The sequence below is a fragment of the Phyllobates terribilis genome, unplaced genomic scaffold (genome assembly GCF_046119375.1).
Source record: "Phyllobates terribilis strain yellow unplaced genomic scaffold, ASM4611937v1 Scaffold_4__5_contigs__length_816908805, whole genome shotgun sequence".
Taxonomy (NCBI): Eukaryota; Metazoa; Chordata; class Amphibia; order Anura; family Dendrobatidae; genus Phyllobates; species Phyllobates terribilis.
The window spans coordinates 405,541,288-405,555,738 of NW_027362764.1; the positions used below are offsets into that span (position 1 = coordinate 405,541,288).

Consider the following 14,451-nt stretch of genomic DNA (forward strand, 5'->3'; position numbering starts at 1 on the left):
GAACTAATCACTATAGACTCCATCAGGCCTCCTTTCCCCTTGAGAAAGTAATCAAGCGGAACAGTGTGGAGGGTGTATCATTCCATTTACCACGGGTAAGCAGTGCATTTTGCGTTCATTTCTAAATCTTTCTCGGGTACATGCATGTATATGGATGTTTTTTGTATGTATTACTACCACTTGGTTTAAACAATTCCCATGAATTTTTGATATGTTTACAACATGTTTCTATTGCACTTGAGCTCTATGTTAATTTCTGCTTTTCCTGTGAGTGTCACTGCTGATTGATATTCCTCCAGCATAGTTTTTCCTCCTTACGAGACCATGAAACTATATATGCATTCTAATTTTTCAATATTGTACTAATAAAAATTATTTTAATATTCCTTGGTTGTTTGTGGCTACTCAAACAGTGGTCTTTTGTTCAAATTGTAGGCTCCATCTGGCCTCCTTTCCAACGGTGTCCTATCTTTGTAGGCATGTACAAAACCGCAGTGGACTACGCTTTTGTGCATCTCTAAAAAGACGGATATCGCCAGAACAGAAGCCATACGGAGATCTCACACAGTTCTGAAGTTTTTAAACTACTAACATATAAAAAACGACATACTTTGTTTAGTTGCCAGGTGATATTTAACACACACTCAACACCATAAAGACAAACCCATGGCAGAATTGAGTGATTTTTCTCTTTCACCATATTTCACCCCACTGCAAATCTACAATTAATCACGCCAAAAAATAAGTTGTCCAAAATTAATTATGCGCAGAAGAGCTCCAACTCCAAATGGATGAACGTGACAAAGTTGGGGTTCATAATCCCATATGTTAAATCTAACAGAAATAATCACGGCACCCATGTTCATCTTCAATATTTATAATAGTTCACATTTCAATCTCTTGACAGCTGGATCTTTTTCTTGCTTATTAAAAGACCCAGCTGTGCCAAATGGCAGCCACATTGCGCTTGCACTTTTTTGATCGATATATTGATGGTCAACTAATAAATTAAAGAAGATGGTAATGGAGGCTGTGAACATTTTATTACTACTGAAAGTAGTGTCTATGTAGTGACACTCATCTCTATATAAATGTCAGGATCTGACATCATAATATAACATTTATACAAATGTTATGTATAGACATGTAAAGAAAAGAGGATCATATCTCATTAGACTACCATTCACTGGTGTCAACCATAATTATATCGAGTATAGATTGGGAAGGGAAAAGAGGAAAATATGTGAATGGAAAATAAAATATAACGTTTATTGAAGATTACTATTAAAATAGATAAATTTGTGCAAAACGTGCATTAATAAATGCATACAGGGTCACCATCTATCAAATGGTGACCCACAAAACCCGGTCCGTAGTGAGGTGGAAAAAATAGTATTATTTTTTCCACCTCACTACGGATTGGGTTTTGTGGGTCACCATTTGATAGATGGTGACCCTGTATGCATTTATTAATGCAAATTTTGCACAAATTTATCTATTTTAATAGTAATTTTCAATAAACGTTATATTTTATTATGTATAGACATGTAAGTAATACATTTGTTCTTCTTCCTTTCATTCTTCTCGATCTCCTTCTCATTCTTCTTCTCATTGTTTTTCTTGTTATTCTTTTTATTCTCATTCTAATTTTAATTCTTGTTATCTTTCTTCTCATTCTTCTTCATGCTCTCATTCTTCTTCTGCTTCTTGTCCTCATTCTTTTTCTACTTCTCATTCTTCTGCTTCTTCTCCACATTCTTCTTCTCTTCGTTCTTCTGCTTCTTTTCTTCGTTCTTCTGCTTTTTCTCCTCGTTCTTCTGCTTCTTCTCCTCGTTCTTCTGCCTCTTCTCATTTTTCTTTTTCTTCTTGTGCTTCTTTTCCTTGTTCTTTTGCCTCTTCTCCTCATTCTTCTGCATCTTCTCCTCGTTCTTCTGCATCTTCTCCTCATTCTTCTGCCTCTTCTCCTCGTTCTTCTGCCTCTTCTCTTTGTTCTTCTGCCTCTTCTCATTTTTCTTTTTCTTCTTCTGCTTCTTTTCCTTGTTCTTCTGCTTCTTCTCTTTGTTCTTCTGCTTCTTCTCTTCGTTCTTCTGCTTCTTCTCCTTGTTCTTCTGCCTCTTCTCCTCTTTCTGCTGCCTCCTCTCCTCTTTCTGCTGCCTCTTCTCATTTTTATTCTTCTGCTTCTTTTCCTTGTTCTTCAGCTTCTTCTCTTCACTCTTCTGCTTCTTCTCTTCGTTCTTCTGCTTCTTCTCCTCGTTCTTCTGCTACTTCTCTTCGTTCTTCTGCTTCTTCTCCTTGTTCTTCTGTCTTTTCTTCTTGTTCTTCTGCCTCTTCTCCTCATTCTTCTGCCTCTTCTCCTAGTTCTTCTGCCTCTTCTCATTTTTCTTCTTCTGCTTCTTCTCATTGTTCTTCTGCTTCTTCTCTTCGTTCTTCTGCTTCTTCTCCTCGTTCTTCTGACTCTTCTCATTTTTCTTTTTCTTCTTCTGCTTCTTCTCCTTGTTCTTCTGCTTCTTCCCTTCGTTCGTCTGCTTCTTCTCTTCGTTCTTCTGCTTCTTCTCCTCGTTCTTCTGCCTTTTCTCCTCATTCTTCTGCCTCTTCTCCTCATTCTTCTGCCTCTTCTCATTTTTCGTTTTCTTCTACTGCTTTTTCTCTTCGTTCTTCTGCTTCTTCTTCTTCTCCTCCTCATTCTTCTCCACATTCTTCTGCTTCTTTTGATAAATGTTAGGCTTCTATTCATCATTTGCCTTTTAAAGTCACTTTCCTTTTTTGTTTTGTGTTATTAGATGCTGTTTTTAGCCCCAAAATCATCAAAAATGGCGCATGTGATTCATGAATTTGGCACACAGTCAAAAATAGGCTTTTTTTCCTGCCAAGAACTATTTTTGCAACTTTTGATGCCAAAAGTTACTTTTGATAGCCAAAAGTCTCAAAAATGTCACCAAAATATTGGCGTGCCCAAAAATATACCTGAGGGAGACTGGAGTGAAGTTGTGCCAAATTTTGCAACTTTTCAAAATATTGCAGTTGATGAATCAGCTGAAATTATCTGGAATTGCTAAATTCCCTCCACAAAGCGGAAAAAAAATAAACAGGTGAAAACATAAAATAGACTTAAAAAAGGATGTAAATATAATAATGAATTGGGTGGAAACAAAAATAGGCAAAAAACTAGATGAAAAATAGGTGCAAAGGCAATTATAAATCGGGCCTTAATCTTATAGAATCATATGCATGGCAGGGACTTTCCAATGACACTACTACTTATTTCACTTTCCAAAGATAGTGGCATTGCAATAAACATAGCAGTATAGATATATAACAGTGTAGTGTAAGTGAAACTCCGGGGTTCACTTTTTAATATGGGTTTGGGACAGTTTTGAAACAGAATCATAAAGGTGAATTTATTTGGTAAGAAATACTTTTCAAAGTTTCTGTCATAGAAATGTCATTCTCTTTCTATGTGAAATGTTTTAATGTATAATATATAACTTTGATACAATGTAGTCAGCTTCGTTCCTTTTCAAGAGCAGTTCATAGCATAGCTTCAGTCGTAGCATTCTACTCTAGGGAAGTTGTATCCACTCATTTCAACCTGAATGGGTCATAAACTACTAATTAGTTGGCAAATTATATATATATTATCTCATGTATATGCATGAATGTTGCTACTTCGCAAACAAGCAAAGGCATCTGCTGACACTGCCTGCCTGAAGCCGATAGTTATGGAAAACTACAGTTTAAATGGTAGTTTCCAGTAATAGGGCAATCCACATCTAAAGTCTATGTTCAGTCTTACCAATGCTATTTCATTCTGTTTCAGAGTGCTGTGAACAAAGCCATAAATATTGTATTGTCAGCGGCCAAGGACATTCCTCTGTGGAATTTTGCAGATCTACATCACAAACAGCAACAGGTAGTGTAAAGCGTATTTGAGCCATTGTGGATGTGTATTCCGGCTGATTGACTCTGACAGGCCGGCTGTTATGATTAGGGTTTTCTGATGCTCCTGAGAGGTAAAATTAAATAGCAACAGTGCCAAACGATGAGAACTTCCATGTAGTGTTTTAACAAATTACCTATTAGACTTTGATGTTCTCTTATGTATATCACTACAGACTGCCACTATCTGCACTATCTAAAAATGTGGGGTGCTGGGTAAGAGGAGTAGGGCCAATCTAATGAGATTTTTGCTAGAATTTAAACCAAAATTTAAGTGCATGACAAAGGAAATTGACGTCAGCTCATAGCTGGCATTGATTTCAGCTTGTGTCACAAGGACAGCTAAAATATGTCTTAAAGAGACACTGTCACTAGATTTTTTTCTACCTCATCTAAGACCAGAGTCATTTTGGGGTTGGGGTAGAGGCCATGATTCCACTTCTGTGTCACTGGGTTGCTTGCTGTAGCTTTGATAAAACAGTGTTTTATTAGCAGGAGATTATCACTAAACCTGCAGCAATGTAATTTTTGATATTTGCGAGCTCTGGATATCCCCACCCCCACAACTAATTGGCAGCTTTCTGCCTATGCACAGCATACACAAAATGCTGCTAATCAGATATGTGGGCGGGGTTATACAGAGCTCAGCATCCAGAGAACTACTAGATTGCAGCACATCTAACAGTGATTTTATCATGCAGTCCAATAGGTGATTCATCTCGGGAATCAGGGTCTCTGCCCTTTATCATGCTGCTCCTAGATAGGACAGCAAAAACTTGGTGACAGATTCTCTTTAATAAATTCTGTGGGTGTTTTTTTTATAAATGTGGTGTCTGCTGGCTTCTTAAGACTAGCATATGAAATGTCATTTTTGGTAAATTCTTCCCAATATATTTTTGTTCCTGCACTAAAAGTTATCAATGTAACCTTTTACAATCCTAACCTTTTTCGTTATATAATATGTACAACTATGCAAGAAGTGGATCAGATAGCGGGACAGCAATTTACTAGAGCTCCAGCTTTCAGACAGAGGAGAGCTGCTGGGATGAGTGTTTCCCACTTTGGTGGACCCGACACAATAATGTAGCACATAGTTGCCCATTCATCTCAATGGGTGCCATGTTACACTACATTAATATATTTAATAATATTTCCCACGACTCCAGCTGGTTATGGGGAAAGTTTATATTGTAGGAATATCTAATTGTGTCTAAACCTTTCCGTAGCAGTGTTGCGATTGCAAAAAATGTCTCAATGGATCATTGGAAGACCTTTACGTCTGTGGCCAGTTCCTCCATGTTTTGCAATTAAACCATTTCTGTAACTGATGTTTTACCTTGTGGAAAAGCGTTGATTTGTGAATTTGTAGATATTTTATTTTTACCACCTTGTTGTGTTTGTACCAAGCCAACTTCAATAGAGTATATTTATTAGGAGTATCCCCAATCATGGAGGAATGACCCGGTGTCCTGGTTTGGTCTTTTGAATCATTTGGATCCACAGGGATTTTCTAGTTTGCAGTTATTAAGACTTGTCCCGTCAAGTTTACTGGTAAAGTAGGTGACATTTCTTTCCGAGCAAGGACCTACTGCGACTTTCCATTCTCATTACATCACGCTGCGGAGGATTCTGACTTGAAATACAAATTATATTTTAATTGGCAAAGTAAAGAGAATGCTAACTATGTAAAAACAGAACTTAAATGACTATTCCATTAAGTCTACTTTATAAGAATTAATCCAAAATAATATTCAAAGGAATTAAGCCACATGGTGATGGCTTTGCATAATCTATGGCAATTATTTCATTTTCTGTGCGGAAAGGAATTTATTCAGTCCGTAATTTAGCATTTTTCAATTAGTCATTTTGTTCAGCAAACTGTGTACTTCCCAATTAAGTTCTGATTTATTTCCTATCACGTTAATTTTAACTAGAAGGGCATTGACACAGCGTCGAGTATGTGTGCTGGTTTTCCTATGATGAGCTGCACTTTATATGAAGAAAAAAGTAATTTCTGAATAATTTCAAGCAAAAGAATTTAAAAAGGACATTTTTAGTATATTGGAGAATCAAATGCCGTGTTGATTTACTAGGATAGTGATTCCATGGACTCGAATGAACTGTTTTATTGTTTCCACTCATTTTGTAGTTAGAGCAAAATGCTGCTAGAGAAATGGGCGATGAACTTACCAAGATGGTGGTGCTGAAACCATTGGATAAGCAGATCACCGAGCATAAAGACGTGAGCAAAGTTGTATCCAACCTCAGCTCTATTGTCCTGTTACTTAAAACAGATGCAACCGATGTTCTGAACAGTTTTACTACATTTTCTGGGATCTGGAATCAGGTAAGACAATTCTAAGTGAGGATATACCTGCACTTATGAGCAACATCCACATAAATCACAATCTACCTAAAAACTAGGATGTCATAAAGCAATTATACTGTTTGGTACTGACTATGGTCCAGTACAGTATTTTTCTAAGAAGTTGAACAAATTGCATTTACTTCAATACATTCCACAATATATTACTCAACACAATAATTTAATCTCAATTTACAACACTGTTTATGGAATCTAGGCACAAAGCACGTAGCCATAATAATGATACCTGTTGAATAGTTCTTTAATACTGCACCCATGTAAACAAAGGGAAGAAAAAAGCACTGCATAAGGGCGTGCACTCCTAATGAAGTTTACAATGCAAAAAAGTTTGTTGAAACCACAAAAACATACTATAAAAAACATTTAAAAACCAAACAATAGTGCACCAAACAACGATTAGCCCACATAATGTATTACAAGCTCCATAAACCAATAATATGGTGGACAATATCTCCAAAGTGGGGGTATGTCCTAAATGTATAACATGCAGAAAATAGCTGATTATAGTCTATATAATATATATAGTCACTGACAAAGACATGAACAGTCTATAATTTTAAGGGTAGGTTAATTTTAACATTTAGAGATAGAATATCCCCAAAAAAATTATGGAGGGAGTTGAAGCTCCGAGTTGGCAAGCGACATCCTCAAAATCTGAATGATTTAGAGATGATCTGCAAAGAGGAGTGGACCAAAATTCCTCCAGACATGTGCACAAACCTCATCATCAACTACAAAAAACGTCTGACTGCTGTGCTTGCCAACAAGGGTTTTGCCACAAAGTATTAAGTGTTGTTTGCCAGAGGGATCAAATACTTATTTCTCATTGCAAAATACAAATAAATGTATCTAATTTATACAACGTGATTGTTTTGGATATTCTATCTCTCAATGTTAAAATTAACCTACCCTTAAAATTATAGACTGTTCATGTCTTTGTCATTGGGCAAACTTACAAAAACAGCAAGGGATCAAATAATTATTTGCTTCACTGTATATGGTAGTATCACAGTAAAGACCACTCAGAAAATAAGATGAATAAATCTCATAATAATATACGTAGGATAGTACGAGCAGGGTCAAACGTGCACACTATCATCTGAAAATACAGATACAGATATATATCTAACTAAGGAGCCAGAGGAACAGTCTAGTCCTATTGAACATAGAGTGCCCACAAGATATACAGCAGCACTAGATGTAGATACAGAGACAAAAAGATAGTATGCAAAGATGGTAAAGCATTAAATGAAAAGGGAGGCAGTTAACCAAGAGTCATAGGAGTATACCTGCTGGCGTGTTCATGTGGAGTATAGAAGAGTGGGAAAGGGGTAAATGAAAGTATGGGGATGTAGGCAGGACCCCACACGTATCACTGGGTGCCTCACAGCTTCGTCAGGGGAGTGTCAATACTGTACCCATAACAATTTAAAGGCTTATACATAGCCTTGTGAGGAAAAAAAGCATGGCTTTGGCCCCATTTTATTTTCCAGATTCAATAGGCATATTGATAATGAATCCTCTGACATACAGTCCATTCAGCTGTCATTCTTTAGAACATTCTAGTAATTTGTTTTTTGCTGAAAAAAACAAAACCTAAAATCATAAGCACTTTGGCTCTTTTTAATAAAGAGATTTCACCCCCCAAACTATTTATATGTGCATGTAGCTCTTTCAAAGACAAGTCCAGTAATACCTTTAAATGGCCAGTCCATTATTGAGAAAAGTGTTTGAATTGATATGCAAATGATTATGGTAGATCGGAAGCCTCTGTCAGTCCAGCTCTATTCCCTACCCAGTGCTGCCTCCTCCTGCTTGACTGACAGCCTATATCCTGTGTGATTACAGGAAAAGAACCATTACTCAGGCAGCAGGTGAGGATGACACTAGGCTGGGAATGGAGCTGGAGTGACAGAAGCTTCAGATCTTCAGCCTCATTTGCATATGTGTTCAAACACTGATTTCTCGGTAACAGAGGAACAGATTGGCCATGTAAAGATATTGCTGGACTTGTCTTTGAAAGACCTACATGTGCATATAAATAGGTTGTGATGTGAAATCCTGCTGGTAGATTCCCTTTAACCCCTTAATAACATCTGACGTACTAATATGCGTCTGTGCCCTGGGACTTAAGAGCCAGACTCGTATTAGTACGTCATGGCGATCGCGCGCACACACAGGCTGTGCGGGCGCGATCGCCGCCGGGTGTCAGCTGATTGTCACAGCTGACACCCAATACTGTGTGCAGGGAGTGGTCCTGCACCGCTCCCAGCACATTAACCCTCGCGATGCTGCGATCGAAGTCGATCGAAGTCGATCGCAGCATTGCGGGAGCAAGGGGAGGTGATCGCAGATACTCACCTCCTTTTCCGGCTTCCAGCGCTGTCTGCAAAGGCTTTCCGGGTGTTGCCATGATGACCCGATGTCGTCATGACAACATCCGGGTCACCAGACAGCAGGAAGATTGTTTGGACATGCGCAGTGCATCTCCAAACAATCTTCTCCCTGTCCGGCGCTGACAGCCTGCATAGCACAGGGATGGTGCTGCATTCCTGTGCCATGCAGGCGATCAGAGAAAAAAAAGTGAAAGTCCCAGAGTGGGACAAAGTAATAAACTATATAAGCTTCCAGAAAGTGAAAAAAATAAAATAAAAAATTGCAAAAATATAAAAAAAAAATAAAAAAAATAATCCACCAAAAATAAAAATATAATGTACCCTTCAATAAATATTATTATAAAAAAAAACCAAAAAAAACAATAAAAGTACACATATTTGGTATTGCTGCGTCCGGAACAACCTGACCTATAAAACTGTCCCACTAGTTAACCCCTTCAGTGAACACGGTAAAAAAAAAAAAAAAAAAAAAGAAGCAAAAAATAATGCTTTATCACCATACCGCCAAACAAAAAATGGAATAACACGCGATCAAAAAGACAAATATAAATAAAAATGGTACCGCTGAAAACGTCATCTCGTCCCGCAAAAAAGAAGCCGCCATACAGCTCCATCATCCGAAAAATAAAAAAGATATAGCTCTCAGAATAAAGCGATGCTAAAAAATATTTTTTTCTATAAAATTGCTTTTATTATGTAAAAGTGCAAAACATAGAAAAACGATATAAATGTGGTACCGCTGTAAACGTACTGACCCGAAGAATAAAGCTACCTTATCAATTTTACCACACGCGGAACAGAATAAAAAAAAAAAAAAAAAACAATTCCTGAATTGTTGGTTTTTGTTTATTCTGCCTCCCAAAAATCGGAATAGAAAGCGATCAAAAAATGTCACGTGCCTGAAAATGGCACCAATAACAACGTCATGTCATCCCGCAAAAAACGAGCCGTCACATGACTGTCTGCCAAAATCTGGAAAAATTATAGCTCTCAAAATATGGCGATGCAAAAACTAGATTTTACAAAAAATGCGTCTTTTAGTGTGTGACAGCTGTCAGTCATAAAAACCCCATATGATTCTGGTATTGCTGTAATCACACCGACCCGAAGAATAAAGTCGTCTAATCACTTATACCGCACAAGGAACGGCGTCAAAAATAAACTCTTGGGTTAGGATTGGGCTAGGGTTAGGGCTGGGTTTGGGGCTAGGGTTGTGCTAGGGTTAGGGTTGTGCTAGGGTTAGGGTTGTGCTAGGGTTAGGGTTGTGCTAGGGTTAGGGTTGTGCTACGGTTAGGGTTGTGCTGGGGTTAGGGTTGGGATTGTGATGGGGTTGGGATTTTTTTCAAAAGTAAGAAAAAAAGATGACGATATGGCGACTAGTGTTGAGCGCAAGTGCTCGCTACTTGAGTTTGCATTGGGTGCTCTGGTATGCATTGAGTATCGTGGGTATTTGAGTGACATGCTCGAGTCTCTGCCCCATATGCTTCGCGGCCAAAAAAACTTTACGGGGATTGCCTGCCATGCACGAGCGATCCCTGCATGTTTTTTTTTGGGTGTCTAATAACCGTGAAACATGCGGAGCAGGGACTCGAGCATGTCACTCGAGCACACGCTGTACATGGTGCATACCTGAGTACCCGATGCAAACTCAAGTAGCGAGCACTTGCGCTCAAGACTAATGACAACTTATTCAATATGATGACCTAATGTAAACAAATTCTGTGTCGTACCTCTGGGTTCAAAATGTTCACTATACACCTTAATAAAATCCTTGGGGGGTATAGTTTCCAAAATGGGGTCACTTGTGGGGGAGCTCCACTGTTTAGGCACATCACGGGCTCTCCAAACGCGACATGGTGTCCGCTAACAAATTGAATGGAAAATCGTCTCAAATTGTTAGCGGACGCCATGTTGCGTTTGGAGAGCCCCTGTGTGCCCAAACATTGGAGCTCCCCCACAAGTGACCCCATTTTGGAAACTAGACCCCTAAGGCACCTATCTAGATGCATAGTGAGCACTTGGAACCCCCAGGTGCTTCACAAATTGATTCATAAAAATGAAAAAGTTTTTTTTTTTTCACTTTTTCATTTTTATGAATCAATTTGTGAAGCACCTGGGGGTTCCAAGTGCTCACTATGCATCTAGATAGGTGCCTTGGGGGTCTAGTTTCCAAAATGGGGTCACTTGTGGGGGAGCTCCATTGTTTGGGCACACAGGGACTCTTCAAATGCAACATGGTGTCCGCTAACAAATTGTCGGCTCAAATTGTTAGCGGACACCATGTTGCGTTTGGAGAGCCCCTGTGTGCCCAAACATTGGAGCTCCCCCACAAGTGACCCCATTTTGGAAACTAGACCCCCCAAGGCACCTATCTAGATGCATAGTGAGCACTTGGAACCCCAGGTGCTTCACAAATTGATTCGTAAAAATGAAAAAATGAAAAAAAAAACACTTTTTCATTTTTACGAATCAATTTGTGAAGCACCTAGGGGGTTCCAAGTGCTCACTATGCATATAGATAGGTGCCTTGGGGGGTCTAGTTTCCAAAATGGGGTCACTTGTGGGGGAGCTCCAAGGTTTGGGCACACAGGGGCTTTCCAAACGCAACATGGTGTCCGCTAACAATGTGAGCCGACAATTTGTTAGCGGATATCATGTTGCATTTGGAGAGTCCCTGTGTGCCCAAACATTGGAGCTCCCCCACAAGTGACCCCATTTTGGAAACTAGACCCCCCAAGGCACCTATCTAGATGCATAGTGATCACTTGGAACCCCCAGGTGCTTCACAAATTGATTCATAAAAATGAAAAAGTGTTTTTTTTTTCACTTTTTCATTTTTACGAATCAATTTGTGAAGCACCTGGGGGTTCCAAGTGCTCACTATGCATCTAGATAGGTGCCTTGGGGGGTCTAGTTTCCAAAATGGGGTCACTTGTGGGGAGCTCCAAGGTTTGGGCACACAGGGGCTCTCCAAACGCAACATGGTGTCCGCTAATTATTCAAGCAAATTTTACAATCAAAAAGTCAAATGGCGCTCCTTCCCTTCCGTGCCCTGCCGTGCGCCCAAACAGTGTTTTTTCCCCAAATATTGGGTATCTGCGTGCCCAGGGGAAATTGCACAACAAATTTTGGGGTCCATTTTTTCTTGTTACCCCTGTGAAAATAAAAAAAATTGGGTCTAAAGTAACATTTTTGTGAAAAAAATTAAATGTTCATTTTTTTCTTCCACATTCAAAAAATTCCTGTGAAGCACCTGAAGGGTTAATAAAGTTCTTGAATGTGGTTTTGAGCACCTTGAGGGGTGCAGTTCTTAGAATGGTGTCACTTTTGGGTATTTTCTGTCATAAAGACCTCTCAAAGTGACTTCAAATGTGATGTGGTCCCTAAAAAAATGGTTTTGTAAATTTTGTTGGAAAAATGAGAAATCACTTGTCAACTTTTAACCCTTATAGCTCCCTAAAAAAAAAAAAATTTGGTTCCAAAATTGTGCTGATGTAAAGTAGACATGTGGGAAATGTTATTTATTAACTCTTTTGTGTGACATATCTCTTTGATTTAAGGACATAAAAATTAAAATTTTGAAAATTGCAAAATTTTCAAAATTTTCGCCAAATTTCCATTTTTTTCACAAATAAACGCAAGTGATATCGAAGAAATTTTACCACAATCATGAAGTACAATATGTCACGAAAAAACAATCTCAGAATCAGGGGGATCCGTTGAAGCGTTCCAGAGTAATTACCTCATAAATTGACAGTGGTCAGAATTGTAAAAATTGGCCTGGTCATTAACGTGCAAACCACCCTCGGGGCTTAAGGGGTTAAAGACCACAATTGCACGTTTGCACCATATTTGATGATTGTCTATTTAAAAGAAAAATACAGTGCCATCTATGAATGCCTCTCAATAAAATACCCAAGCAATGTAATTATGCTGTGCCTAAATAATGCAAATATTATTGTCAAATCAATAAAATAAGGAATGTAGCCCCAACCTTTGCATGAATGTGTGCATAAATCATGTGTTGTACCAACTCAGAGTGCCAAGGCCATTAGCACCAATGCCACTCCCTTCTGTTGAAGCTCATGATGCTTCCTATATGACCAGACAGGTTTTACACCTCTATGGATATCCATGAGGACTAGAGATGAGCGAACCTGGACTTGAAAGTTTGTGGGTTTGTACTGGAAGTCCATTTTAATGTTTGGAGTTCTGGGGGAAGACCGAGAGGAGAGAGAGATTTTCCAGCTCCAGAGTTTGGGTCCGCATTGATTTCAGTTGGGTTTGGGTACTGGTTCAAGTTTGGGTACAGTTCTGGTACCCAAACCGAACTTTGGGCTAAATTTTTATTTAGGTTACCAGAAGTCAAACTTCCATGGGTCTGCTCATACCTACTGAGGACTTATATTTTCATTCAGAACCCTTGCGATCACTGATCTTCTACTACCAGTTTTGTAAATCTATCTGAATTTCATAGTAGATCCTTTTTGCTTTTAATAGGATGTTGATGAAAAAGTGAAAGAATTCCTAGACACCAACCCAGTAATGTCTGAATTTAGAAGTCAACTGAATTATTATTCGGTAAGCAAAATATGAGTTATGTTGTCAAGTTCAAATATCTTGGCTTTCACTGAATAAGCAAATATGTAGCATTGGTGTGAATCTAATTGCATATTCCAGTGTTCTGTGGCTACTGCATGGGAGCGGGAGTACCGCCTCTTACCTGTCGGCTTCCGCAACGGTATGATGCATAAGTGAAGCTGGGTAATCAAAAGATGAACTACTGATGCCGTCAGGTAAAGGTCCCGATCCGGTGCAGTGGCCACAGATGACTGTCGTGGCTAGTGGATTGGGATGAGCGAATCGATTCACACCAACTCTACTAATCTGATAACGCCTTTTATATTTTCTTTACAGCAATTGGAAACCCAAATTAATGAACTCCCAGGTCACTGCATTGTAGGATCTGTTGATTTTTTCACTGATTGTCTGAAAATGGCATTAGTTCAAGAGTGCCGCAGGTGGAAGAGAGCAATCGGCTCAGCTTTAAATAAAAAAGCTGCTATGGACATGGATGAGATCTATTCCTTTATTGATAATCTCAGTAAAAGATTGAACAGACCAATCAATGATCTTGATGATGTTCGTGGAGCAATGGATGCCTTAAAAGAAATCAGAGAGTCAGAAATTAAAATTGACATGATGATTGGACCAATTGAAGAGTCTCATAGCCTTTTGGTAAAATATGATCTCCTGTTTCAAGATGGCAATGCTGAGCGTGTAGATGGATTAGCATATGCTTGGAAGAACTTGAACACACAGGTACAGATACCATGCTTTGTAAATGCGAGATAAAGTATAAAGCCATGATTCCTTCTACTGGTCTTTTTAATTATTTAATGCCCTTTTTGTCAGGTCGTGCAGACCCAGAATTTACTTATAAAAGTGCAACCAGAGATGAAAACAGATTTACTGGACGGTGTGAAGAAATTCCAAGTTGATGCTGCAGAGTTTTATAAAGACTATGATTTTTCGTAAGTAAAGATGTAGATCATTGCCTCTTGGTTTCTTCTACATTACTGAACAGTTGTTGACCTGTTTTAAAGCATATTTTACTATTTTTCTATTTACTAGGTCTTGATTTAAACAACATGATGTCTTTAAATTCTCTCAAATTGGATGAGCTCTGCAGCGCTTTTATTGCTTTGGTAGAAATAGCTGTTCAAACCATAT

The 14,451-nt window shown here is 38.7% G+C and overlaps 1 protein-coding gene across 1 annotated transcript in view; it reads left to right on the plus strand.

Annotated features, from left to right (window-relative positions):
- Positions 1–14,451, plus strand: part of LOC141265457 (dynein axonemal heavy chain 5-like) — a 526,560-nt gene that overhangs the window by 140,959 nt on the left and 371,150 nt on the right. The window contains exons 26-30 of the mRNA XM_073678599.1: positions 3,818–3,910; positions 6,086–6,283; positions 13,219–13,299; positions 13,636–14,040; positions 14,134–14,252. Coding sequence (XP_073534700.1) covers positions 3,818–3,910; positions 6,086–6,283; positions 13,219–13,299; positions 13,636–14,040; positions 14,134–14,252 — 896 coding nt within the window. The remainder of the gene's footprint in view (positions 1–3,817; positions 3,911–6,085; positions 6,284–13,218; positions 13,300–13,635; positions 14,041–14,133; positions 14,253–14,451) is intronic.